This window comes from Pinus tabuliformis, chromosome 1_1, assembly GCF_031772625.1.
Source record: "Pinus tabuliformis cultivar Carrire ecotype Pingquan chromosome 1_1, CPIR1, whole genome shotgun sequence".
NCBI classification, from domain to species: domain Eukaryota; kingdom Viridiplantae; phylum Streptophyta; class Pinopsida; order Pinales; family Pinaceae; genus Pinus; species Pinus tabuliformis.
Genome location: NC_142297.1, coordinates 312416165 through 312440989, shown reverse-complemented (window position 1 = coordinate 312440989; position 24825 = coordinate 312416165). Strand labels below are relative to the sequence as shown.

The 24825-nt window shown below is 42.3% G+C and overlaps 2 protein-coding genes across 2 annotated transcripts; both read right to left on the bottom strand.

Moving 5' to 3' along the window:
* Positions 1-19467: 19467 nt before the first annotated feature.
* On the bottom strand, positions 19468-22872 carry LOC149212800 (uncharacterized). Its single transcript, XM_089391912.1, has 3 exons — positions 22712-22872; positions 22329-22592; positions 19468-22167 (listed from the first exon to the last, which is right to left on the bottom strand). Exons 1-3 carry the CDS (start codon positions 22808-22810, stop codon positions 20038-20040), a joined length of 2493 nt encoding a protein of 830 aa, XP_089248038.1. The 5' UTR covers positions 22811-22872; the 3' UTR covers positions 19468-20037.
* LOC149212799 (disease resistance protein Roq1-like) lies at positions 22813-24424 on the bottom strand. The gene is made up of 3 exons (XM_089388825.1): positions 23907-24424; positions 22888-23798; positions 22813-22826 (listed from the first exon to the last, which is right to left on the bottom strand). Exons 1-3 carry the CDS (start codon positions 24422-24424, stop codon positions 22813-22815), a joined length of 1443 nt encoding a protein of 480 aa, XP_089244951.1.
* Between the last annotated feature and the right edge of the window lie 401 nt (positions 24425-24825).

The following is a 24825-nucleotide window of genomic DNA, read 5'->3' as shown; positions in this document are numbered from 1 at the left end:
CCAGCAGTCCCACTCCTTGACTCCACGCCCAATGGTTTGAAACTTACCAGACTATGTTTTGCCTCTCTACTTGAGACATCTTCCTTCCACCAAAAACAAAACAAAACCCTCTGAACTCAAGACCTAGCCTAAAATCCTTTCCAAACAAAGCTAAATCTAAAAGAGAGAGCCCTCTCTGATTGCAGGTTGGCTAGAACCTGCAGTCCAAAGTTGGTCTGTGGTTACCTTGGCCATATCCTTTTTGGAGCTTAAGGACAACCTGAGTGATAACATAATGGCGACTCCGCTGGGGAATCTAATCCTCAGAAAGTTTTATTGATTAAGGTAAGAAAGCTCCACTGAGAGAATCAGACCTTCCGAACTACTTTTTCAAAGTTTAGTTCTGATCTTTGATGGTGGACAGAGATCAGACACTCCAAAGTTGATCTTTCACCTGGCGACTCCACATCATCCTCATAATAAGACTCCACTGGAGAAATGAACCCAAAAGAAATTTATGAGCAGATCAGGCTTTTGACCTGGATTATTATCCAAGAGGTCATGTTCTTTCTCCTCCATAAAATTTTACTGTACATATTGTTTGAACTTGACTTTTATGTTTTTCCCGTTGAAAATGTTGAAGAAAGCCCTCCTTGTACACCAGAACAGCATCCTTTAAATGCTGCTGATACTCACCTGACAGTCAAGGAGGACACTGCTGTCAAAGCAAATCATCCTATCCCTGTTCATACCGAACCCAGTCATTTAGTCCCTGTACACGATCACGTACCTCGTAAGGTTCCTGATAGATATAAGCCACTCATTCTGCCTCCCGTGCTTAATCCTTTGCCCAAAAATCATCCCATGTATCTCCCAAGATTTGATGGAGAGAATGGAGTTACTGCCCAGAAGCATATCCAGGCGTTTGAAGATTATTTAAACATTTTTGAAGTGGAGGATGAGGATGTTAGTGTTAGGCTGTTTGCCCTTTCTTTGCAAAGTGAAGTTAGGACTTGGTTTAAAGCATTGCCTGAGGCAAGCATCTCAAATCTCCAGCAGTTATTTAAACTCTTCCTTGATAGATGGATGATCAAAGTCAATTTCCTCGTGCTCATAGAAGAATATAATCAGTTAAAAAGGATTCCGAACGAATCAGTTCAACAATTTTCTGACCGATTCAATCAAGTTTATCATTCAATACCATTAAATATAAGACCTCCCCCTGATTTGGCCCTATTACATTATCCAACAACATTTGATCCAGAAATAGAATTTCATCTGAGAGAGAGGAGCCCCTCTACTATGCAACAGATGCAGAACATGGCAGTAGATGTAGAGGTTAATCTGAAAGTTAGGAAAGGGAAGTTGAAAGCAGAAAAAGAGGATGAACTTGACATCTTTTTAAAGAAAGCAGAGGAATTAAAGCAGATGTGCACAATAGAAGTTGAATGTTTAGAGCACCAGAACAGATCTGTTTTGCAAAAGGAAAGTAATGATATTCATGAACAAACCTGCCACAAAACAGATGACATATTCATACCGTCATACATGATGGAGCAGTCTCCTGACATAATGTATGAATATAATAGCTTTTCTTCTTTCAACTCTCTGCCCAAATATGATCAGTATGATGATGACTGTGAGCCTAACGACCAAATCAGCCTTACAGAGGAGTCAGACATTATTTTGGCAGAAAGCACAGTTCAGGTTCAGCTGCCTGAACCCAATGATCAGCATGCCCATTTCAGCTATGAAGAAAAGGAGGAAAAGGCAGAAAATTTTGATTTCAGTGAAGGAGCTTTACCATTTTGTTTCAAGTCTTTTCAGTTTATTAGCGATAATTATCATGCCGTTAACAATCAAGTGTCACCATGTTTTGTTACTGATCAGCTAGAGGAAAGTCCAGGCCCTGCTCCTAAAGCATCAACACTAGATTTGCAGCCCCAAAGTGCCAGTAAATGTTAGATTGAGGAAGACTCAGAAGCGGCAGCATGTGACCAAAAAATCCAATTGGATTCCCTGCCTGTTCATTTTCAGCCATCTCGGATATTTGAAGAAGAAAAAGAACAGTCAGCACAAATCTGTCAAGTGCCATCTGAGCAGGCTTTCAAAGAATTACAGGACCCTTTTGAAAAGTTTCTTAGCTCAGCAAAGAAGGTCAGCAGTTACCTGATCTTCTCAAAAATTTACAAAGCCAAATCAGATTGCAAGATCTCCATTTCAGGTAACAGCAAACACAAGCAGCAAAAACCACTCATGTTCATGATGCTTAAATGGCTACATTGGCTGTTTCATTTCACCTAACGGCAAAGTAAGTGCTGGTTAGGGTAGGTAGGTAGGATTAATAAGGCAACCGGCCAAGCAAATTTTGCAGAATACAGCAGCAATTGAATACAAGGCAGTTTGACCTACTGTTCTTGGCTTTTCACAAGGAAAAGCCATCCCCAAGTGGAGCCACTGCAAGCCTCCTGCTGCAGCAGGTATTCATTTTTCATGATTGATTTTTTTACATACCAAATATGTCATACTCTGCAGGCTACAGTGTTCCATATTTCCAGAAGAAACCGAAGAAGAAAGCCATGAAAGTGTACTGGTCCAAATGTCATTGCTGTATTCCATTTTTTATCACATTACAAGCAGTTTTCATTCAGAAAGAGATCAAAGCTGGACATCGCTAACTTCCCCTTCTTCTAATTCCCCAAGTCACTTACTAATTTCCCCAAAGAGGTCAAGGTCTGCTTGAGCCTCTTAGTTTCATCATCATCCATATCACTTGCCTTGGTGGAGATCTGCTTCACTCAAGGATCTCAGTTCCTTTCAAGTTATTTTCCTCACATTTAGCCTAAGGTCCCTGACCTTAGCGCTTCCTGGTCACCTTCATATTAACTGCTAACAGTATTATATAACTCCCTATCAGTTTTCCCCTCCCCCTATTAAACTATGTATATAAAACTCCCATATGTAAATATTCCCTCCCTGGCAATATAGCCATATTTTTATAAGTCCGGGAAAAATGGTCCACCTGGGGTTGTTTTTAGCCCATCTGAGTCATAGCAGGGGTTAGATGACACCTGGTCATGCTACAAACCTCTTCCCCTAGCCCTAAAACCCTCAAAAACCCATGTTCTACCCCTCATCCCTCAGTCTCAGCTGTAAATACTTCGACCGCGCTCATTTTACATCTATAAACCCCCTTTCCTGCCCCTAACCCAAAGTTTTTGTATAAAATATTAACCCCGCCCGTGTTAACCCTCATAATCCACCGTTCCCTAAGTTATAACCCACCCGTGCGCTATATTAAAAACGGAATATGTTGCGTATATTCCCGTCCTAACTTCCCGCCGCCTCGCGTCTACCGCCAGCCGTTGGATTGCCAGCCCCGCAAATCAACGGTGGGCGGGCCGCCCCATCCCCGAACCGCCCGAAGGTTAGCGTCCGGGAGATGGGCAGTATTACCGCCGTACCTCCCGCCACGCGTCACCTTCTGGGTTGTGGCGGAGGCCCCCCTCACGAAACCACCATCCCCAAAAAGCGGTGCGCCACAATACCGCTTACCGCCTCCTGCCACCGTGTCGCCGAGTCATATGCCTGTGTGGCCCCTTGCCACGTGTCATGCCACGTCACCGACCCTACAGGATGACGTCATGATGACGTCATCCTGCCATGTCATCCTGCTGACGTCACCCGCCGTACAACGTCACATCATGCTGATGTCATCAGCACTTTTTTTTGGCGCGAAGGAGCAAAAGTCGCACTTCGGAGCCTCGAAATCCAATTCTGAGGCAGTTTTTGATGAGCAATTTGCGCCTCATCACTAGATTTTTTGGGCCTGAATGGGGAATCTTCAGGGAATATTTTCATTCTGCGGCCCCCAGCAAGACCGAAAGGCGCTGAATGAACCGTTTTTCTTCGCGAAGCTTGCCGGAAGGAGCAGAAGGCAGTTTTGAAGGAAACAGAGGCTGAACAACGGCCATTAAAATGATGATTTAGGCCCACAGCACATCAGAGCAGCATCTACTTATTTCCAAAGAGTATCAGAGGAAGAAGGAGAGCCAAAGAGTATCAGTCGAAGATTTTTTAGGGGCTCGAAGCACCTGAACATTGATGAGCCCCCCAGGAAGTCAAAACAAGAAAAGTAAGCCCGTCCTAGCTCTCAAATCACAGTCAGAAGCATTCAATGCCACCGAACAGCAAGGGTGCAAAGACCAATGCACATTTATGAGAGATGAACAACACAGAGCCACCAGGACAGACATTAACTCATTTTGATACAGCTGCCCCCAGCATAGCCCAAAGATATTTTCTTGCATTTATTTCTGGATAAGATTAGGTTAAAAGTAATCAGTTTCCTGCCAGACCTATTAGGTCGGCTGTAATAAATATTTTTTGGATAAAATCTTCCCTATATATACCACCCTCTGTATTGTTTAAAGGGGGGGTTGATAGTCTTTAGTGGAGACTCGCACTGTATACCTGATATGTTTTCTGTAATCAAAGACTGCTGAAAGGCTTGGAGGAAAGACTATCTGCTCTGTGTCTAATGGTTTTGAAGAAGTGAATTTGGAATTCTTGTGTTGCAACATGACTCAATAAGTTTTCCTACCTCTGTTTTTCCATTGATATACTGTCTAAAATAGTAGAAAGAAAGAATAGTCTAGAATTGGTTTAACCGCCCTCTATGCTCATTTTCTGCTATTTCTTTATGTTTTCATCTGGGTTAGTAATGAATATGAATTCCGTATGACTCATGTTTCCCCTAATCCATTCATCTTTGACGGTTGTCTAGGAATTCTTAATTGCTCCTAGACAGAGCTCATTCACCTTCCCCCTTTTAAGCCGAGTGAGAGATTATTTGTTGCCTCTCATTCCTTATCCCTCATTCCATCCTTTTAAGCTTTAAGTGTTGTTTCATGAGCAGCTACCTTGCTCCTTATTTCTCTTGTGACCAAGAAAATGCACCAGCAGTCCCACTCCTTGACTCCACGCCCAATGGTTTGAAAGACTATGTTTTGCCTCTCTACTTGAGACATCTTCCTTCCACCAAAAACAAAACAAAACCCTCTGAACTCAAGACCTAGCCTAAAATCCTTTCCAAACAAAGCTAAATCTAAAAGAGAGAGCCCTCTCTGATTGCAGGTTGGCTAAAACCTGCAGTCCAAAGTTGGTCTGTGGTTACCTCAGACGTATCCTTTTTGGAGCTTAAGGACAACCTGAGTGATAACAAATGGTAATTCAAATTATATAGCCTGGAAGGATCACATGGAAACAATATTAGAGGATAACAGTTTAAAGGACTTCATTGATCAAGAAGTCCCCAAGCCGGCAACGGCTAATGCTATAGAATTGATGGAATGGAAGAAATGTGTGACTAGAGCAAGGAGAATCCTTCTAGAGGGAGTTCAAGACCACATAGTATCGAGTCTCCATGGGAAGGAGACACCATTTTCAATGTGGAAAACATCGAAAGATCTATATCAGAATAGTAGTGATCAGAGGAAGTTGGCGTTGAAAGAAAAGCTTCGGAAAATCAAGTGTGAAAAGGGAGACACGATCTCTACATATCTGAACAAGCTCACCACCTGCAGGGATGAGCTTGGAAGTGTAGGGATCACGACAACTAATGATGACATGGTGAGTATTGCACTCCTTGGTCTTCCTAAGAGCTGGCATAGCTACCAAGACTCGGTTAATGGAAGAGAAAAACTACCAGATTAGGAATGACTTTGGTCGGATCTGATGCAAGAGGAGATAAGAAGAAGCACCAGAGATGGATCCTCATCAAAGCAAGATGATGAGGAAAATCAAGCCTTAGCGAGTAAGGCAAGGAAGGAGAAAGGGAAGGCGTCCCAATCCAAATCCAGTTCTTCCTATGGTGGGAAGAAGTTTGACAAATCAAAAGTGCGATGCTTTCATTGTCATGAAGTGGGACATCATGCTACGAATTGTCCACAGAAGAAATCCAAGAAGGGATCTGATGGTGAGGCATTGGCCTCACAGTTTGATTTGGATTTCTCTATTATTGCATGCATGGTTTCATCCATGGTGGGATTTGTTTGGTACCTGGACAGTGGAGCTTCATTCCACATGTCAGATGACAAGAATCTTTTCAGTACCTGGGAGGAGAAGGATCTCCAGATGTGGATCGAGATGGGTAATGATGGAAAGTACCATGTTTCAGGTGAAGGTACAGTTGTGTTTCAGAGGGAGCATGGAGCTCCCCTCACCCTGACTGATGTAAAGTATGTCCTAGGTCTGAAGAAGAATCTTGTGTCCGTTGCTATGCTAGAAGATAAAGGCTATGATGTAGTCTTTAGTAAAGGAAAGGTATTCCTAAGGAATATCAGCACTGGACAGACCAAGCGAATCAAGATTCGAGTAAAGAATCTCTACAAGCTGGAGGTAGACAACTGTGCTGCATTGAGTTCCAAAGTTGAGATGGTGCAGAGCCATGATGTTGGCGAGCTATGGCATAGAAGATTGGGCCACTTGCACCATGGAGCCTTGAAGATCATGCAGCAGATTTCTACTGGACTTCCCAAGGGAAAACTGGAGCAGACAGATACATGCAAAGGTTGTACCTTGGGTAAGTATGTGAAATCTTCCTTTCTAGATCGAGACAATAGAGCTGGAGTAATCCTGGAGCAAGTTCACTCAGATGTTTGTGGACCATTCTTTACAGCTACCACCACTAAACAAAGGTACTATGTTATTTTTATTGATGATTTTTCTCGTAGATGTTGGATCTAATTTATACAAAAGAAGGATCAGACCTTCTTGAGGTTTTGTGAGTTTAAAGCCTTGGCAGAGAAAGAATCTGGAAAGAAAATAAAAGCCTTGCATAGTTACAATGGTGGAGAGTATGTCTCCCAGCAGTTTAAGGACTTCTATGTTGCAGAAGGAATTAAACGAGAGTTGACGGCACCCCATAACCCACAGCGGAATGGGGTGGCTGAAAGGAAGAACAGATTGATTGTGGGAGAAGCTCGAGCGATGTTGCATGACCAAAGCCTACCACTGCATTTGTGGGCTGAGGCATGCAATACAGCAATATACTTGCAGAACAGTAGCCCACACCATCTACTGGGAATGAAGACACCTATGGAGGCTTTTTCAAGGAAGCGACCAAATGTGAGTCACTTCCATATCTTTGGATCATCGGTTTACTGCCATGTGACCAAAGATGCTTGAAAGAAGTTAGATCCAACAGTTGAGTTGGGAATACTTGTGGGGTACACGGATACACCCCACAACTATCGGGTGTTCCTGCCTACTAGTCAAAGGACAGTGGTACGCAGGGATCTAAAGTTCGAAGAGTAGAAAGCCATGTGAGTATCGCTTGAGAGGGAGTTCAAGTTGCATGCAGATGAGGAACTTTCGATTCCTAAGGAGGAGGAGCCTGAGATTGATGCGAAGCAACCGCATGTAGAGAATCTAGGAGTGGAGACATCCACTCATGCTGAGACTTCCAGAGATTGGCGGAAACGCTCAAGGGAAGCTGACAGGTTGATGCTGGATGCGCGAGAGAATGTGGGACAACCATCTTCTTAGCACAAACAGAGGAGGTCGCTGATCCAGGTGGATTTTCAGACACAATGGCATGGAAAAGCTCAAAATTCAAAGTGGCATAAAGGCAAGTATCTTGACATCAAATCGAAGTTCTCATCATCCTGATTCCAACGGTGTGAATGGCACTCCAATCTGAGTCTGGATGATGAAGTTATGGTAGAAAGAAGATTACTTTGATCCTTTGGAAAATAGGGCTTTTTCCCTAAAAAATGGGTTTTTAGCTTTAAAAGGGAAATTGCATCGAAAATTGTGTAAGGGGTGGACTTAACAACCCCCAAACAGTGATCGCTAATCTATCGAGTTGGAGGAAGACAGGCAATCGGCGATATCAGGGGCTTCAAATCAACGATATAGCGATCGCCGATATTAGTGTTGGTGGATCGGGTCGGCGAAACAGAGGGCACAAGACCAAGACCTCTGGGCCGTTGCGATTGCGATCTGCCGATCAATGATGTGCAATCTCAGCCGTCAGATCGGGAAATAAATCGATGGCTAGGATTAAATCGGCGGTCGGGAAATCGGTGATCTCCGATACCAAGGAGCGATGCGATGCAATCTGGACCGTCCGATCAAGGGACAGATCAATGATCCAGATCTAATCGGTGTATCAGCGATCAGTGATGGACTTCAGCGATAGCGATTTGCGATGGGGACCGAACCCAATGGACTTATAGGTCTGATTTGATATATTTGAAGTCCAACGTTTGCGGTTTTGGTCAAATTTTCAATGTTTTATGGGGTTTTTATGTATTATCGTTTTAAACAATAAAAAGCCTTTTTTTGGGGTTTTGTTGTGCCCGCGGACCCTTCTACCTAACTGGCCTCTATTATAAACAAAACAACCCGAATTAAGCGGCCTTGAGATATTATAAAAGCATGATGATTGGAAAAGTATGGAGGAGAGGATTTTTTTGCACGCAGTTCGAGGCATCAACTTGTAGGAGGGCCAATTGATCATTTTGTCTGAATTGGGCAAATTTTATATGGTTTCTGGCTTTCTCAACACCACGAACGTAGTGGTGCTATCCATTTCTTCATCTGAGCTCTCCTTTTCTCAACCATCTTTCAGAATGGAGGTATAGACTCCTTTTATGTAACTGGTGATTGTATTCTCTTCTTTTCATGCCATTTAATGAATGAAGGCCTCCCCATTGATCGAGCAGGGCCCGGAGAGGTAGTCCAAGTTGGACGAACTCCGTTATCAAGTCTTGGTGTCTTGTTTTTGTGCCTTTATGTGTCTCTTCTCGTTTCTTGTGTGCACATTAAATTTCTATGTTAAGCTGCAATTTTCACATGTAATTTTTTTCATACATCTATAAGAAAAAGATCCCTGGATCAAGTGGTATCAGAGCAGGGCTTTTTAGGTGTGAATTGCATGTTTGTATGCTAACAAGAAATAGGCTCCAAAGAGGAGAAGGGGAAATAGAACCTTTAGATCCAGAAGCGGGGCATGCACCTAGAAGGAGAAACATGGCAGAAGATGAAGCTCGTCTTGAAGAGGAGCGTAATTTCAGAAAAACCTTGTATTCAATGGTAGAGAATGTTGGTAAATTGGTTTTAAGGCTGGAGAGAGTAGAAGGGAGAATTGTAGAAGAACAAGGTTCAACGCATGGAAATGGTGGAGAAGACCCCCCTCCTTCTCTTTCCACGAGTGAAAGTTCTTCTTCCTCTCACCACCATAATCCTAGAAATCCCGGGGATGCATCTAAGAATCCTTTCTTTAAATTAAATGTTAAATTTTAAGCAAATCTAAAGTGAAATGGAAATGAAAGGAGAAGAAGGCAACAACAGCCAAAGAAGGAGAGCGGTCGTATTGTAATCATTGCAAAAAGGAAGGCCATAATGACGATCATTATTGGAAACAACACCCAGAAAAGCATCCAAAGAAGTATGGAGGAAAAGGGAAGCATAAGACAGTGGCAACTGCGCAAGACCTTGGATCAGATTTGAGAGATGAAGCATTAATCACAGCCGCAGGAACAAAAGGTACTCTTACACCCCATGTTACTTCTGAATCGCATGAAGGCACTAGTTCTGTAAATGAGTCCATTCCTAATTATCGAAAGAGAATTGAACTGTTTCATATGAGAGTTGTTGTAAATCATACTAAAGTTGAAACTCTATTTGATACTGGATCCCAAGCAAACTTAATCGTAGAATCCTTGGTAAAGAAACTCGGCTTAGAAACAAAACCACATCCAAAACCTTACCCACTTGGATGGATACATGATAAAGCAAAACTGAATGTAACAAAGCAATGTAAAGTAAAATTTGTAATTGCTTCTAAGCTAGTGGATGAAGTAGAACTAGATGTGATCCCATTGGATATCTGTGGCATGGTGTTAGGGAGTCTGTATCTATATGACAAAAAGGCGGTCTTTTTCCGTCATGAAAACAAATACCAAATCACAAAAGATGGGGTAGAATATATAGTAAGGGCTCATCAAACTAAAATCAATGCCAACCTTGTAAGTGCAAGACAAATGAAAAGGCTGGTGAATTCCAGTAAGGGTTGCATGCTGATGGTTGTAAGGGAAAAAAATGCAGAATTAGCTGATGCTTTCTAGGGTTGTGATCAGGAACATAAACAGGAATTATCTGAATTAATTTCTAATTATGATGAGCTGTTTCAGGAACCAAAGGGATTACCTCCGAAGAGGGAAATCCAACATGAGATCCATTTGTAGCATGATGCTCCTTTACCGAATATTGGCATGTATAGGATGTCGACCATTGAGATGGAGGAAATCAAGGAACAGGTGCAGACATTGTTGGACCAAGGGGTCATCAGGCCGAGCACTTCTTCGTGTGGCTCACCGATTGTCTTAGTCCCAAAGAAAGATGGCACATGGAGGATGTGTGTGGATTACCGTGCACTAAACAAAATTACGGTGAAAAATCGTTACCCTCTTCCACGCATGGATGATTTATTATATCAATTAAAGAATGTTGTTTATTTCACCAAAGTGGATTTGCGTAGTGGTTATCGCCATGTCAGAATTGCAGAGTAGGACGTGTGGAAAACCGCCTTCAAGACCAAACAGGGGTTGTTCGAATGGATGGTGATGCCATTCGGACTTTGCAACGCTCCAACCACTTTTATGAGGGTCATGAATGATCTCTTTCAGCCTTTCATTGATGAATTTGTTCTTGTATATTTAGATGATATACTTGTCTTTAGTAAAAGTTGGGTTGAACATGTGTGTCATGTAAACAAAGTGCTTGAAGTACTGAAAAAAGAAAAACTCTTTGTGAAATTGTCAAAGTGTGAGTTCGGGAAAACCTCTTTGGGTTACCTAGGTCATATTGTTGGTCAGGGTCAGTTAAAGATTGATCCTTCTAAAATTGAAGCAATTCTAAATTGGCCTAAACCTACTAGTGTAACCGAGGTTTGTAGCTTTTTAGGTGCAATCCAGTATTGGAGGAGATTTATTGCTAATTTCTCTGTTATTGCAGCACCTTTGCACACATTGACGAGTGTGAAACAAGTCTTCCAATGGGGAGTAAGACAACAGAAGTCCTTCGAAACATTGAAGGAAAATATCAGCACTGTGCCAATCTTAGCCTTACCCGATCTCCAACAACCATTCGAGATTGAAACCGATGCCAGCGGTTATGCCATGGGAGCTATACTGATGCAGCAAAACAAGCCAATTTGTTACCATTTTGAGAAGTTTTCTCAAGCTGTGATAAACTATCCCACTTATGACAAGGATCTTTATGCTTTGGTCCAGAGTGTGAAAAAGTGGAAACACTATCTGATCGGCAAGGAGACCGTCATCCATACAGATCATCAGCCCTTGCAATACCTTTAGTCACAGGCCAATTTGCAGTAATCTCGTCATTTCAAGTGGATGGGCTTTCTTCAAAAGTTTCATCTGGTAATAAAGTATAAGAAAGGCACTAGTAATAAAGTGGTCGATATGCTACCTTGCCCTCCTATTTCTGCTTTTGTTATTTTGCATAATGCTTCGTTATCTTTTGAGAGTTATGCTAAAAAATATGCTAATGATGATGACTTTAAGGAGATTTATGCAAAACTAACCCATGGTTCTCAGGTGGAAAACTATCACTTGCAGGGGAAACTATTGTATCACCTTGGAAAATTATGTATTCCCACAGGGGAAAGAGTACATGTAATTCGAGAGGCTCACACCTCTCGTGTCTGGACACTTTGGTGTCGAAAAGACTTTATGTCATGTACAAAGATTTTGTTTTTGGCCTCACATGAAGAACATTGTGACTCGCTATGTAAAGGGTTGTGTGATGTGTTCTGTTTCAAAGCCCTCTAATAGAAAACTCGGGCTCTACACACCACTCCCTATTCCGAGTCGTCCATGGGAAAGTGTGTCAATGGACTTTGTAGAAGGTTTACCTTTTTCTAGAAAGATTCATGACTATTTGTATGTCGTCATTGACCATTTTAGTAAGATGTGTATTCTAATGCCTTGTAAAAAGCAGATCACTACAGAGCAGACTACTTATCTTTTCTTTCAGCATGTTTGGGTCCATTTTGGGCTGCCCACATCGATTGTGTCAAATCAAGACTCTCGCTTTCTCGGAGAGTTTTGGACCAGCTTGTGGAAGATGATGGACACTAAGATGAAAAGAAGCACGACAGTTCATCCATAGACCGACGGACAGACAGAGGTTGTCAACTGCACCGTGGTACACTTGTTACGAGGCTATTGTGGGAAACATCCTAAGTTGTGGGATGAGCATCTCCCATATGTACAACATTTCTACAACCGAGCAGTGCATTCATCTACACAGCATTCACCATTTGAGACATATTTTGGTTACCTGCCAAAGGACCCTTTTGATATGGTCTTTGGAAGGGAAGATGACTCCAGTGGACATAAAGACAGGGACAAAGCTCAGCAATTCATTCAACGAATCCAATTGATTCACCAAGCAGTACAAGAGTAGTTGGAGAAAAGTCAAGCCCGTTACAAGGCTCGACATGATAAACACCTAGTCGACCATCAATTTCAAGTGGGCGACCAAGTGTGGTTCCATATCAGCAAAGACAAGATGAGGGAGAAGGGAAGAAGTTGCAACCAATCCGGTATGGACCATTCACCATTTTGGAGAAGATTGGAAATAAAGGGTCGACGAAACAAAGGGCACAAGACCAGGACCTCTGGGCCGTTGCGATTGCGATCTGTCAATCAGCGACATGCAATCTCAGACGTCAGATAGAGAAAGAGATCGATGGCCAAGATTAAATCGATGGTTGGGAAATCGGAAATCTCCGATACCAAGGAGCGATGCGATGCAATCTGGACCGTCTGATCAAGGGACATATCAACGGTCCAGATCTAATCAGTGTATCGATGATCAGCGATGGACTTTAGTGATAGTGATTTGTGATAAGGACTGGACCCGATGGACTTATAGGTCCGATTTGATATATTTGAAGTCTGGCTTTTACAGTTTTGGTCAGATTTTCAGTGTTTTACAGGGTTTTTATGTATTATCATTTTAAACGATAAAAAGCCTTTTTTTGGGGTTTTGTTGTGCCCACCGAACCTTCTACCTAACATGCCTATATTATAAATAAAACAACCTGATTTAAGTGGCCTTGAGACATTATAAAAGCCCGATGATTGGAAAAGTATGGAGGAGAGGATTTTTTTGCACGCAGTTCAATGCAGCAGCTTGCAGGAGGGCCGATTGATCATTTTGTCTGAATTGAGAAAATTTTATATGGTTTCTACCTTTCTCGACGCCAGGAATGCAGTGGTGCTATCCATTTCTTCATCTAAGCCCTCATTTTCTCAGCCATTATTTCAGAATGGAGGTATAGACTCATTTTATGTAATTGGTGATTGTATTCTCTTCTTTTCATGCCATTTAATGAATGAAGGCCTCCCCATTGATCGAGCAGGGCCCGAAGACGTAGTCCAAGTTGGACGAACTACGTTATCAAGTCTTGGTGTCTTCTTTTTGTGCCTTTACGTGTCTCTTCTTCTTTCTTGTGTGCACATTAAATTTCTATGTTAAGTTGCAATTTTCACATGTGATTCTTTTCATACACTTATAAGCAAAAGATCCCTGGATCAGTCGCCCGAGCGGTACACTGGTTACATGGCCCTGGTTGGGGAGTGTATAGATTCTGAGCCTTCTTCATTTGAGGAGGCAGTGCAACAACCAGTCTACGTTGATTCAATGGTGGAGGAGTATGACTCCATCGTGTGGAACTGTGTTTGGGTGTCCCAAGAACTCAAGGCAAGTCAGTGGTGAGTTCCAGATGGCTTTACAAGGTAAAGCAGGCAACTGATGGCAGTGTTAAAAAACACAAGGCAAGGTTTGTTTCCCGTGGTTTCTCACAGGTCGAGGGGGTCAACTACGATGAGACCTTTGCTCCTGTAGAAAGTTACTCATCTATCAGATCGATGTTGGCACTATCAGCTCAGATGGGTTGGAGGATCCATCAGATGGACGTGAAGACAACATTCCTCAATGGGAAGATTGATGAGGAGGTGTACATTGAGTATCCAAAAGATTTCAAGACCTTCAATCGTGAGTCGCATGTGTGCAGACTCAAGAGGGCTCTGTATGGGCTGAAGCAAGCACCCCGTGCTTGGTACACCAGGATCGACAGTTATTTCACCAAGTTGGGCTTCACCAAAAGTGAAATAGATGCGAACCTTTACCACATCATGGTAGAAGGTAAGTCATTGATCATTGTTCTTTATGTTGATGATTTGGTTTTGATAGGTGATGATCAACTGATCCAGTCTTGCAAGGAGGACCTTGCAAGAGAGTTTAAAATGAAAGACATGGGTCTTATGCATTACTTTCTAGGCATGGAAGTGAGGAAGAGAGATGGAGAAGTTTTTGTGTCTCAAGGCAAGTATGCCAATGAGATCCTCAAGCGGTTGCATATGGAGAAGTGCAAACCCATGCAGACTCCTCTAGCTAGGAACCGGAGGAAGGAGGATGCTACTTCAGGTGAGGTAGTAGCTGCTACTGTTTATCGGCAGCTGGTGGGTTCACTTATGTATCTAGTGAACACACTACCCAACTTATGCTTTGCAGTGAACCAGCTGAGTCATGCTATGGTTCAGCCTACCAATTTGTTTTGGAAGGCAGCGAAGCATGTGCTGAGATACCTCAGAGGCACATCTCAGTATGGTTTGTGGTACAGACGGACAGAGGGAGTGAAGCTTCAAGGCTTCACAGATGCAAATTGGGCAAGGAGTCTATCAGACTAGAAGAGCACTTCTGGAGGAATCTTCAACCTTGGTTCAGCTGCAATTTCCTGGTACAGCAGGAAACAGAGATCAGTTGCACTTAGCTCAGCAAAGGCTGAATACATGGTTGCTAGTCAAGCTGCATGTGAGGCCATTTGGATGCAGAAGATTCTAGTGGGATTGTTTGGTTAGAGGATGGATCCTACAATGATCTACTACAATAATCAGAGTTGTATCAAACTCTCTGAGAATCCAGTTTATCATGACAGGTCCAAGCACATAGATATCTAGTATCACCATCTTCGAGACTATGTGGTCAAGAGGATCATGTTGTTGTTATATGTTTCGACCAAGGAACAGGATGCAGATATTTTGACGAAGGCATTGTCAAATGCAAGTTCGAGTTCCACAGAGACAAGATTGAGGTTATTGATAATCCCTTTCTTGTTGAGAGGGAGTGTTGAAAATAGCAACAATAAATTCTAAAAATAGAAGTGCTAAAAATAGCACTGCTATAAATAGCATTTTGAGCTACCTTCCTATTTTAGCTAGTCCCTAAAATAAAATAGAGAAGTAAAATTCGAATTTGATCTTAGCAGCTGTTTGTAAAATAATTAATTAATTCATCATGAGTTAATTAGTTGTAGGAAATCAAACATGAAGTCTATGTGATCCAGGTGGATATTGGTGGCCACCTGCCAAGTCCACCTGGACCCCCACCATTGTCTTTCTCAGCATTTTTAGTTTCCTTAATTGTAGCACAACTTACTATTTTTAGCAGTTTTTCGGGTCCGGAACTTCCGGAGCCGTTTTGAGGCCGTAAACGACGTTTTTTTGGGATTCCGGGGGCAACATGGGTCCATGGAATGGATGGACCGATGTTGCCCGTTCCAACAATGGTAGTACTCGGATAGATTTTTCTAACGAGCTATTGTATGCGTCAAACGGAGATCATATGCCAAAGTTACGACCCTGGGAAGTTGATGTACCAATTTACCCCAAAACGGGGCCCACAGTTTGGCGTTTCATATCCTAGGGTTAGGTTTTGGAATGTTAAGGGTTTTCCATTGTTTCTCAACAATAAATAGGCCTTCAAGCCTCATTGTAACACAGTTCAGAGGCATGTAGCCATCACATCTATTCTCAGAGATAAGCCACCATCGCCCTAGCTGGTTTATTTCCATTTCTGGTTGTAAGCATATTTCAATATTTTCCATTAATGAAATGAAGTATTATTTCCGCTGCATCTTTGTGTATATGGTTATCTCTGTAATTTGTTGCGTTCCTGTTTAAATCTGGATCACTATGTGAAGACATGCAACAGTTTCTCCATTGATTGTGGAAGTTATCCCTTGATTAAAGGAGATGAGGATGAGTTGTACTTTGAGTTGTAATTAGTTAGCTCAGTTATCTGAGTTAAGTCCAGTTAGATTAGTTCAAATAGTTTGTTGAACTAATTGTGAGTTCATTTAGTTAATGCATGCATGCATGTAACTGCTGCACTTCAAATAACTGAATATTCTCTCATAAATAACTCATACATGTCAGTTCAGTCAGAGACCTAATTGAGATTAGGTGATGGGACGGTGTACTATCAGTTGCAAGAATATTCCTTGGAGGATATCTCTTGCATGCAGAAGGAATTCATTCCTTAGAGATTGCGCAGTTACTTCTTCAGTTTAGTGACTGTGTGATGAGGCCAATACACACAGGTGGCATCACTAGACCCCAAGAAAAACCACACAAGGAAATAGGAGGCTTGGAGTGCTAGAGGAAGACATATGTTGTGTCTATTCAGTCTGTGAGCTGTATTGTTTGATTGCAGAGAGAGCATGATAGCTTGTGGGCAGATTCTTTGTGTAATCTAAACATATTTCCACTTGTATGATATTACAGAGATTAGGGTTTTAGGTTGAGGCTTTTCCCAGAGTATTCTTCTGTGTTCATGTGTGATTGCTTTCTCATTCTCAGTTATATGTTTTCTATTTGATCTTGCTCATATTTGATTAAGCTTCCACAAAGTTTGTTGTAGAAGTAGATCTTGTATTTTGCTTTAGTATATTGCATAATCTGTTGATCTACAGTGGGAAATTCTACACAAATATTGCAGGATGATGGACAATCGAGTTTGTGTGAATTAGTGTGAGTTTGTGGAATAGACTCATGATCTAGTATGTGTCACATACATTTATTAGTAAGCAAATCTAACATGTTTTATAATGGTCTTTGTAAAGTATGTACTTGGTAACTCCAAGGGCTCGAGTGTGAAATGTAAGCCTGATAAGGCATGTGTACCCCCATACGGTTCGTGGTAATCTAAAAACCACTTTGTATTTGCAGTGTCGGTTTGTGGTAAGCCAGAAACCACATGTAAGAGTGAAGTGGGACATAGATTCCTGTTGGCATGGTTTAGGGTTAACCGAGAAAACCCTCGGCCTGGTTGAGTCATATCTTTGGTGAGCCTTAGTGGCTGGAGTGCCCTAGTGGCAGGTTTGTAGCCCAGAGTCACTGGAGTGCCCTAGTGGCAAGGTTGTGGCCCAGAGTAGCTGGAGTGCCTTCGTGGCTGAGTTGAGCCGTGGTGGTTGAGAGCCCTTGGTGGCATGGTTGAGGGTGATCCGATAAAACCTAAAGCATGGTTACAAGTATTCCGATAAAACCCATGGTGATATTGGAGGGGGATTTACAAGTATAGGTACATTTATACAGTTATAATGGTTGACAGAATCATGTGTGCGAAGGACATCCTACAAGACTGGCGATTGTAGCGATTAGCACACATGCATTCCGGTGGATGGTTGCTCCTTTATATGGACATCAACATATTTTTTTGTTATGTGTGACCACAACTAGACTTTGCAGATCGATATTGAGACAAGTACTCATTAAGGGGGTGTGTTGGAATATGTAATTCCTACTTGTCTTAATTGTGACTATTTCTATTTGGAGGAGTCTGATCCTAACTATGTTCCTAGCTTTGTGTGTGGTTGAGATATTCTCTCAACCAACATATTGTGTGTCCAAGATAGTTTTCCTATCTTGAGACAATACTCATGTATCTATGTAATATCATATTTGATTAATAGATAGTAAGATAGTTTCCACTATCGATTTCTTATCAATATGGTGAAAGATGGGAACTTGTATAAAAGTCTTGAATCGTTTTATAGAAGTTATAAAATTTTGAACCATTGTATAATAACACCATTGAGTAAACTTTTTTTAAGATAAATTCTATAAATTTTATTTATATAAAAAACAACAAATGTACAAGATGGATTTACACAATTAGCTAATCTTTGTACTATCTTGCTAGGGAGTTGCAATAATTTGCTATTCATGATTTACCATATTCAAAACCACACAAGTCAAAATTCAACAAATATTACGATTGACTTTATAACTTTAATTTATGCTTGGAACAAGATTAAAATTTGAGGGGTGATATTAACAATAATATGATAGAAATCATTATTATAATAATACCATTGAGTAACATAAAAAAAATTAAACAAAAACTAGGAATTTTTATTTATATAAAAAGAAAAATGCACAAGATGGATTACATAAGTAGATAATCCTTGTGTCCTTTGCCAAGAGCTACAAGGACTTGTTATTTAGGATTTACGAGATACAAAAGGATTGGGAACCTATGAACTAGGGAATCAGTGGGTTGAAAATGTGTCCAATTAAAAATCAATCTTTTTTTCCTGATTGGGTAGCCAAATTGGCTTGGGAGTACAACCAATTTGTTGTTATGTTGTTGCATGTGGAATCTCAGTCTTTTCTTTTCATTCGAAGTTCTATCTTGCAGTGTATTTTTGCGACCAAAGTTCTAATTTTGGTAAAATTAGTAAAAATAGCTTATAATTTGAGATTTCTGGTCTTTGTTTCAATTGTGTGTGTTTGAGGATGATAAATGAGTTCCCTAAAACAAAAGCAAAACAAAAAGAGTCTTGGACTTGTACAAGGTAGGATAATTCCCTACAAAAAAATATATTTCCTTTTACAAAGTGTTGGAGAAATTCAAAGTTTATTTACAAAATTGTTATAGTCCTTTGTAGACACATGTTTCAAACTATAAAAAAATTACTTTGTATTGATTAAGGTTGTTTATAGCAGGAGGAAGTGATCAAGAATAAATATGTAAGAATTGTACCAAAACAACCTCTGATTTCGAAGGTAGCAAATCACGATCTATTTCTTCAACATAGGACTCATGATTTGTAAGGCTCAAAGAAGTAGTATCGCAGTAAGATTTAATTGTAGCATGTTCCTTGCCTTTCCTTGATATTTTTCTATATTTTAACAATTGTCAAAAAAACATTAATTAATACTATATGCTATTGCCTTACAACATTTCCTTTACAACATTTCATTTGTAACCTCACGTACAATTGCTAGTTTACACATTTCTAAAGTAACTAATACTTGTCTAATATGAATAATTTTGTCCAATCTCTATAACCTCTAAAGATATCCATATTGCCATATTACATTACAAATTAATAAAAATTTAAATCAACAGTCTTAAATCAACTTAATTTAAGAATATTATAAATATCCTTTTATAATATTTAAATTTAATAATAATAATAATATATATCCATTTAAATTTTTTTATTAATAAAAGAAATGTTTTTATTATTTTATATTTAAAGAAAAAATTGAATTTCTCAAACTTTAAGATCTTTGAATTATATGAAACTATATTGATGCATATAAAAATACATGAAATAATATAATTATTATTTATAAAGATAAATCATACATTAATAATGATAAATTGTGCATGAGAATAGAGTAAATGAAATCCACTCAATATACTTTATCTTCTTCACCTTATAGACGGCAAAAATATTTAAGCCCGCCAAAATTTGAAGGAAAATGTCGAGCTAACAGGCAGTGATCACGGAATACATACATGTTGGCTATTCCTTTGAAGGTTAATGACGGAGCTGCAATTATGAATTGTTTTTCATATCAAAAACCTCCTGCACCCGTTGGCGACGCAGCTCCACCTCATCCTCATTCCGCGGCAGCTCCACCACATCCCCAGTCCACCGCAAATTGGAGCACCTTTTCGAATCGAAATCCATATATGCTAGATTCTTCCAGTTCCCAACTGAATCCGGGAGCCCCTGCAAACCCGAGCACTCTGTCAAGTCGAGGTTCGTCCAGCTCCCAGCTGAATCTGGGAGCCCCTGCAAAGCAGAGCACTCTGTCAAGTCGATCTTTTTTAGGTTCGTCCAGTTCCCAGCTGAATCTGGGAGCCCCTGCAGCGCGGAGCACTCGCTCAAGTCGATTTCTGTGAGGTTCGTCCAGTTCCCAGCTGAATCTGGGAGCCCTGCAGGACGGAGCAGTCTCTCAAGTGGATTTCTGTGAGGTTTGTCCAGTTCCCAGCAGAATCTGGGAGCCCCTGCAGGGCGGAGCAGTAGCTCAAGTCGATTTCTAGGAGGTTTGTCCAGTTCCCAGCTGAATTTGGGAGCCCCTGCAGGGCGGAGCACTCGCTCAAGTGGATTTCTGTGAGGTTCGTCCAGTTCCCAGCTGAAACTGGGAGCCCCTGCAGGGCGGAGCAATCTCTCAAGTCGATTTCTGTGAGGTTCGTCCAGTTCCCAGCTGAATCTGGGAGCCCCTGCAGAGCGGAGCAGTGGCTCAAGTCGATTTCTGTGAGGTTCATCCAGTTCCCAGCTGAATCTGGAAGCCCCTGCAAAGCGGAGCACTCGCTCAAGTTGATTTTTTTGAGGTTCGGCCAGTTCCTAGCTGAATCTGGGAGTCCTTGCATGGCGGAGCAGTGGCTCAAGTTGATTTCTGTGAGGTTCGTCCAGTTCCCAACTGAATCTGGGAGCCCCTGCAGGGCGTAGCACCCTCTCAAGTTGATTTTTGTGAGGTTCGTCCAGTTCCCAGCTGAATCTGGGAGCTCCTGCAGGGTGGAGCAGAATCTCAAGTCCATTTCTGTGAGGTTCGGCCAGTTCCCACCTGAATCTGGGAGTCCCTGCAGGGCGGAGCAGCCGCGTAGATAGATTTCTCTTAGGTTCGTCCAGTTCCCAGCTGAATCTGGGAGCCCCTGCAGGGCGGAGCAGTGTCTCAAGTCAATTTCTGTGAGGTTCGTCCAGTTCCCAGCCGAATCTGGAAGCCCCTGCAAAGCGGAGCACTCGCTCAAGTTGATTTTTTTGAGGTTCGGCCAGTTCCCAGCTGAATCTGGGAGCCACTGCAGGGCGGAGCAGTGGCTGAAGTCGATTTCTGTGAGGTTCGTCCAGTTCCCAGCTGAATCTGGGAGCCCCTGCAAAGCGGAGCACTCTCTCAAGTCGATTTTTTTGAGGTTTGTCCAGTTCCCAGCTGAATCTGGGAGCCCCTGCAGGGCGGAGCAGTGGCTCAAGTTGATTTCTGTGAGGTTCGTCCAGTTCCCAGCTGAATCTGGGAGCCCCTGCAGGGCGGAGCAGCCGCGTAGATAGATTTCTGTGAGGTTCGTCCAGTTCCCAGCTGAATCTGGGAGCCCCTGCAGGGCGGAGCAGCCGCGTAGATAGATTTCTGTGAGGTTCGTCCAGTTCCCAGCTGAATCTGGGAGCCCCTGCAGGGTGGAGCAGAGGTTTAGATAGATTCCTCTGAGGTTCGCCCAGTTCCCAGCTGAATCTGGGAGCCCGTGCAGGGAGCAGCAGAAGTATAGATTGATTTTTGTGAGGTTCGTCCAGTTCCCAGCTGAATCTGGGAGCCCCTGGAGGGCGGAGCAGTAGGATAGATTGATTTCTGTGAGGTTCGTCCAGTTCCCAGCTGAATCTGGGAGCCCCTGCAGGGCGGAGCAGAATGTCAAGTCCATTTCTGTAAAGTTCGTCCAGTGCCCAGCTAAATCTGGGAGCCGCTGCAGGGCGGAGCAGCCGCGTAGATAGATTTTTCTGAGGTTCGTCCAGTTCCTAGCTGAATCTGGGAGCCTCTGCAGGGCGGAGCAGAGTTCTAAATGGATTCCTCTGAGGTTCGCCCAGTTCCCAGCTGAATCTGGGAGCCCCTGCAGGGCGGAGCAGTGGGATAGATTGATTTCTCTGAGGTTCGTCCAGTTCCCCGCCGAATCTGGCAGCCCCTGCAGGGCGGAACACTGGCTCAAGCCGATTTCTGTGAGGTTCGTCCAGTTCCCAGCTGAATCTGGGAGTCCCTCTAGGGCGGAGCACCGGTGCAAGTAGATACGTTGGATGTTCTTCCAATTTCCAGCTGAATTTGGGAGAAACCTGATATTTTTACATGCCTCTAACTTCAAGAGTTTCAAGGAATGCATCCCACAGACTTCGTCTGGCAAAGTTTCAAGATCAACACTCATCCCCGATCCACCCGTCCAGTCCAGGGCAAATTTTTCAAGGTGCTTGAGCGTTCCAATCGACTTTGGAACATTCCAAAGGTTAGCATCAATATTCAATTCCCTCAACTGCAGAGGTACCTGCAATGTTCACATGTTCGAACGTGGGTTTTATCCTCTCCATTTCAGCACTCCGGTAATGTATGCGAAGACAAGACAAAACAGAAGAGCAAGCAATTTTTACAATTTGAAGAAAAAACAAAACAAACAGTTTTGTGAATGTGAAGAAACAACATGACTACCTGAGATTGATTTTGCCAGAGTGTTTCCATTTCTCCCCCTTTTATTTGCAAAACTCGCAAATTCTTTAGTGAAATCCAGGGAGGTAGGGAGGAAAATGGACAGGAATCCCAGCGGAGCCACACTGGATGGGGTGGCTGTGGAACATTGAATATTCTTTCCACGCTATTACCTTGAGCCCTAAGCAGCTGCAATCCGCGTATATTAGTTGGTATTTCCAAAGATTCTGCAGGGTCAGTCCCGTCGACCATGCTAATTCCCCGCACCTGAATTGTCCATTCGGAGCTTGTTAGAGTCAAGATTGACAATATGGCAAAGTTTTTAAAATAAAAAGCAGGAGAAACAGAAGTTTGAAAAAGTTGGACGAAAGCTGCAAAATACGTACAGGTGAATGGTCGGACACAATGTCATCTGACCGCCAAAGCCGATGCGGAATTTCTGTTTTTGCGATATCTCTGCCCAGGTCCCGAAGGTGGTCGTGCATTCTTATACGGTTTTCACTGTCGACCTCGACCACGCATCTGTTCTCTAGGTTACGAAGACCCAGCCATCCTTCCCAACCGGATCCGTCCAATATTCTGATGACGGTATCCCTGTCTTCTCCTATGAAGAAACAGGCAATATCTAAGAATATACGCTGCTCCTCTTCATCCAGGCTGTCATAACTAATTTTGAGACTGCTCAGGATATCACTGGGAAGTATTTTGGAGATTTTGTGTAGTTGCGCTTTCCAATATTCCAAATTCTTTCCATAAAGAAGTGCTCCAATGACTTTTAGAGACAGTGGCAATCCGTCGCAGGCATTCAAAAACTTTTCAACCAGTTGTTTAAATCCCATACCAGGATTTGGCTGATTGAAGGCATGCGAACAGAATAGCTCTCGCGAGTGTTCTGGATCTAGTCCTGTTTGCTTGTATATAAAACACTCGCGAATACCCGAGCTTATAAGAAGATCCTTGTCCCGAGATGTAACTAAAATGAAGCAAGATGAACGACTGGCATATTTAATTGGTAAAAATAATGCATCTAATTGACTCATATGATCAACGTCATCAATAACCACGAGAACCCGGGGAGAATGTGAGAGACGTCTTTTGAGCGTCTCTATGCCTTCATGGGTGCTGCTTATGTGTACATCTCGTTGACCCAAGTCTTTAAGAAGCCTGCTCTGCAAGACGTTTAGAAGGCCCTTGGCTGCATTTTCTCTCACATCAGAGAGAAAACAAGATTGATCATACTTTGATCTGTATCGATTGAAGAGTTCCTTTGCGAGGGTCGTTTTTCCGACCCCGCCAAGACCCACAATTCCAACAGCTGTAGATTGCTCGCTTTGGTGCTGTGATAACACTGTGCTCTCAAAATCCTCCACTTTGTCGTTGAGGCCAGTTGGATATTTAGCGACATCCAGCGGTGCTTTCCCAACCTTTTTGAAAACTTGTTCAACGACCTTCTGGACGAGCAGCCCCTCATCACTGAATATTGTTCACAATTTAATCATAAGTAGAGAAATAAAGTACGACATACCAAATAATCAATCCAGTAAATAACTAAGAAGAACAGAGAGACTTGAATTCCCTTACCCGTCACACGCGTTCAGCTCAAAACCGCTTATTTCTGCGACAACAGAAAGAGCGTTCATCCATTTTTCAATAGTATGGGAGTCGTGTCTTGGTTCAGAATCGAATGCTCTCTTCTTTGCGAGAATGCGCAGATCTTGAGCATACACTCCATTTCCACTCCGCACCCATCGAAGTTCTGAAGGATTGACCTTATAGAAGACCGGAATTATTGTTTTCCCCGTCTCCAGCATCTGGACGAGTTCATTGAGACACCAGGGTGATTCCGCGTATCGAGGAGAGAAAATTGCAATATGGAGGGAGGCTGTATTAATAGCCCCTTCGATTTGAGGTTTTAAATTGTCACCGGCTTGCAATTCCTCGATGTCAAGAAATACCCTTAATCCTTGTCTACGAAGGCTGTGGTAGAGATGGCTGGCGAGGCCTCTCTTAACATCGGGACCCCGATGGTTAATAAAAACGTCAAATGGAGAGTAGTTGTTGCCGATCTCATATGAAGTAGAAGGAGATGCAGAGGCCATGGGATACAGTAGAGAGTAATGATAGAAAAATGAAAGGTGAAGAAATAGGCGAGAGAGATTGCGTGGTTGAACTCACCCTCAAAATCTTGGTCGTCCTGGATCTCACAAGTGCAAAGTGCGTACCAGCTGCAACTTCTGTGTGTCTGTATATGTCAATACTTGGCCAATCCCTCGATCCCACAAGTGCAAAGTGAGTACCAGCTCCAACTCTAAGACGCTCTGCGTCTGTGTATCGCAATATTTTGCCAATCGGTTGAGTTGCATATATTTCCCTTCTCGTTTTTATTAAAATATTATTTTAATGGAAGTATTCCGTTGATTTGAAGGGGAAAGAAAGAAGTTTCGTGGTTGGGCCCTCACATAAAGCAAATCTGTTTACCACAATCACAAGATATGATTCA

What these genes read in the sequence shown, in the direction of transcription:
- LOC149212800 (XM_089391912.1), bottom strand. Translation starts at nt 22,810, where the DNA reads ATGCACGACCACCTTCGGGACCTGGGCAGAGATATCGCAAAAACAGAA. An exon ending in TTGTGTCCGACCATTCACCT is followed by an intron (nt 22,593 to 22,711) that starts GTACGTATTTTG and finishes TGGACAATTCAG; the next exon opens with GTGCGGGGAATTAGCATGGT. An exon ending in TCTGGCAAAATCAATCTCAG is followed by an intron (nt 22,168 to 22,328) that starts GTAGTCATGTTG and finishes TGAACATTGCAG; the next exon opens with GTACCTCTGCAGTTGAGGGA.
- LOC149212799 (XM_089388825.1), bottom strand. Translation starts at nt 24,424, where the DNA reads ATGGCCTCTGCATCTCCTTCTACTTCATATGAGATCGGCAACAACTAC. An exon ending in GAGCTGAACGCGTGTGACGG is followed by an intron (nt 23,799 to 23,906) that starts GTAAGGGAATTC and finishes AACAATATTCAG; the next exon opens with TGATGAGGGGCTGCTCGTCC.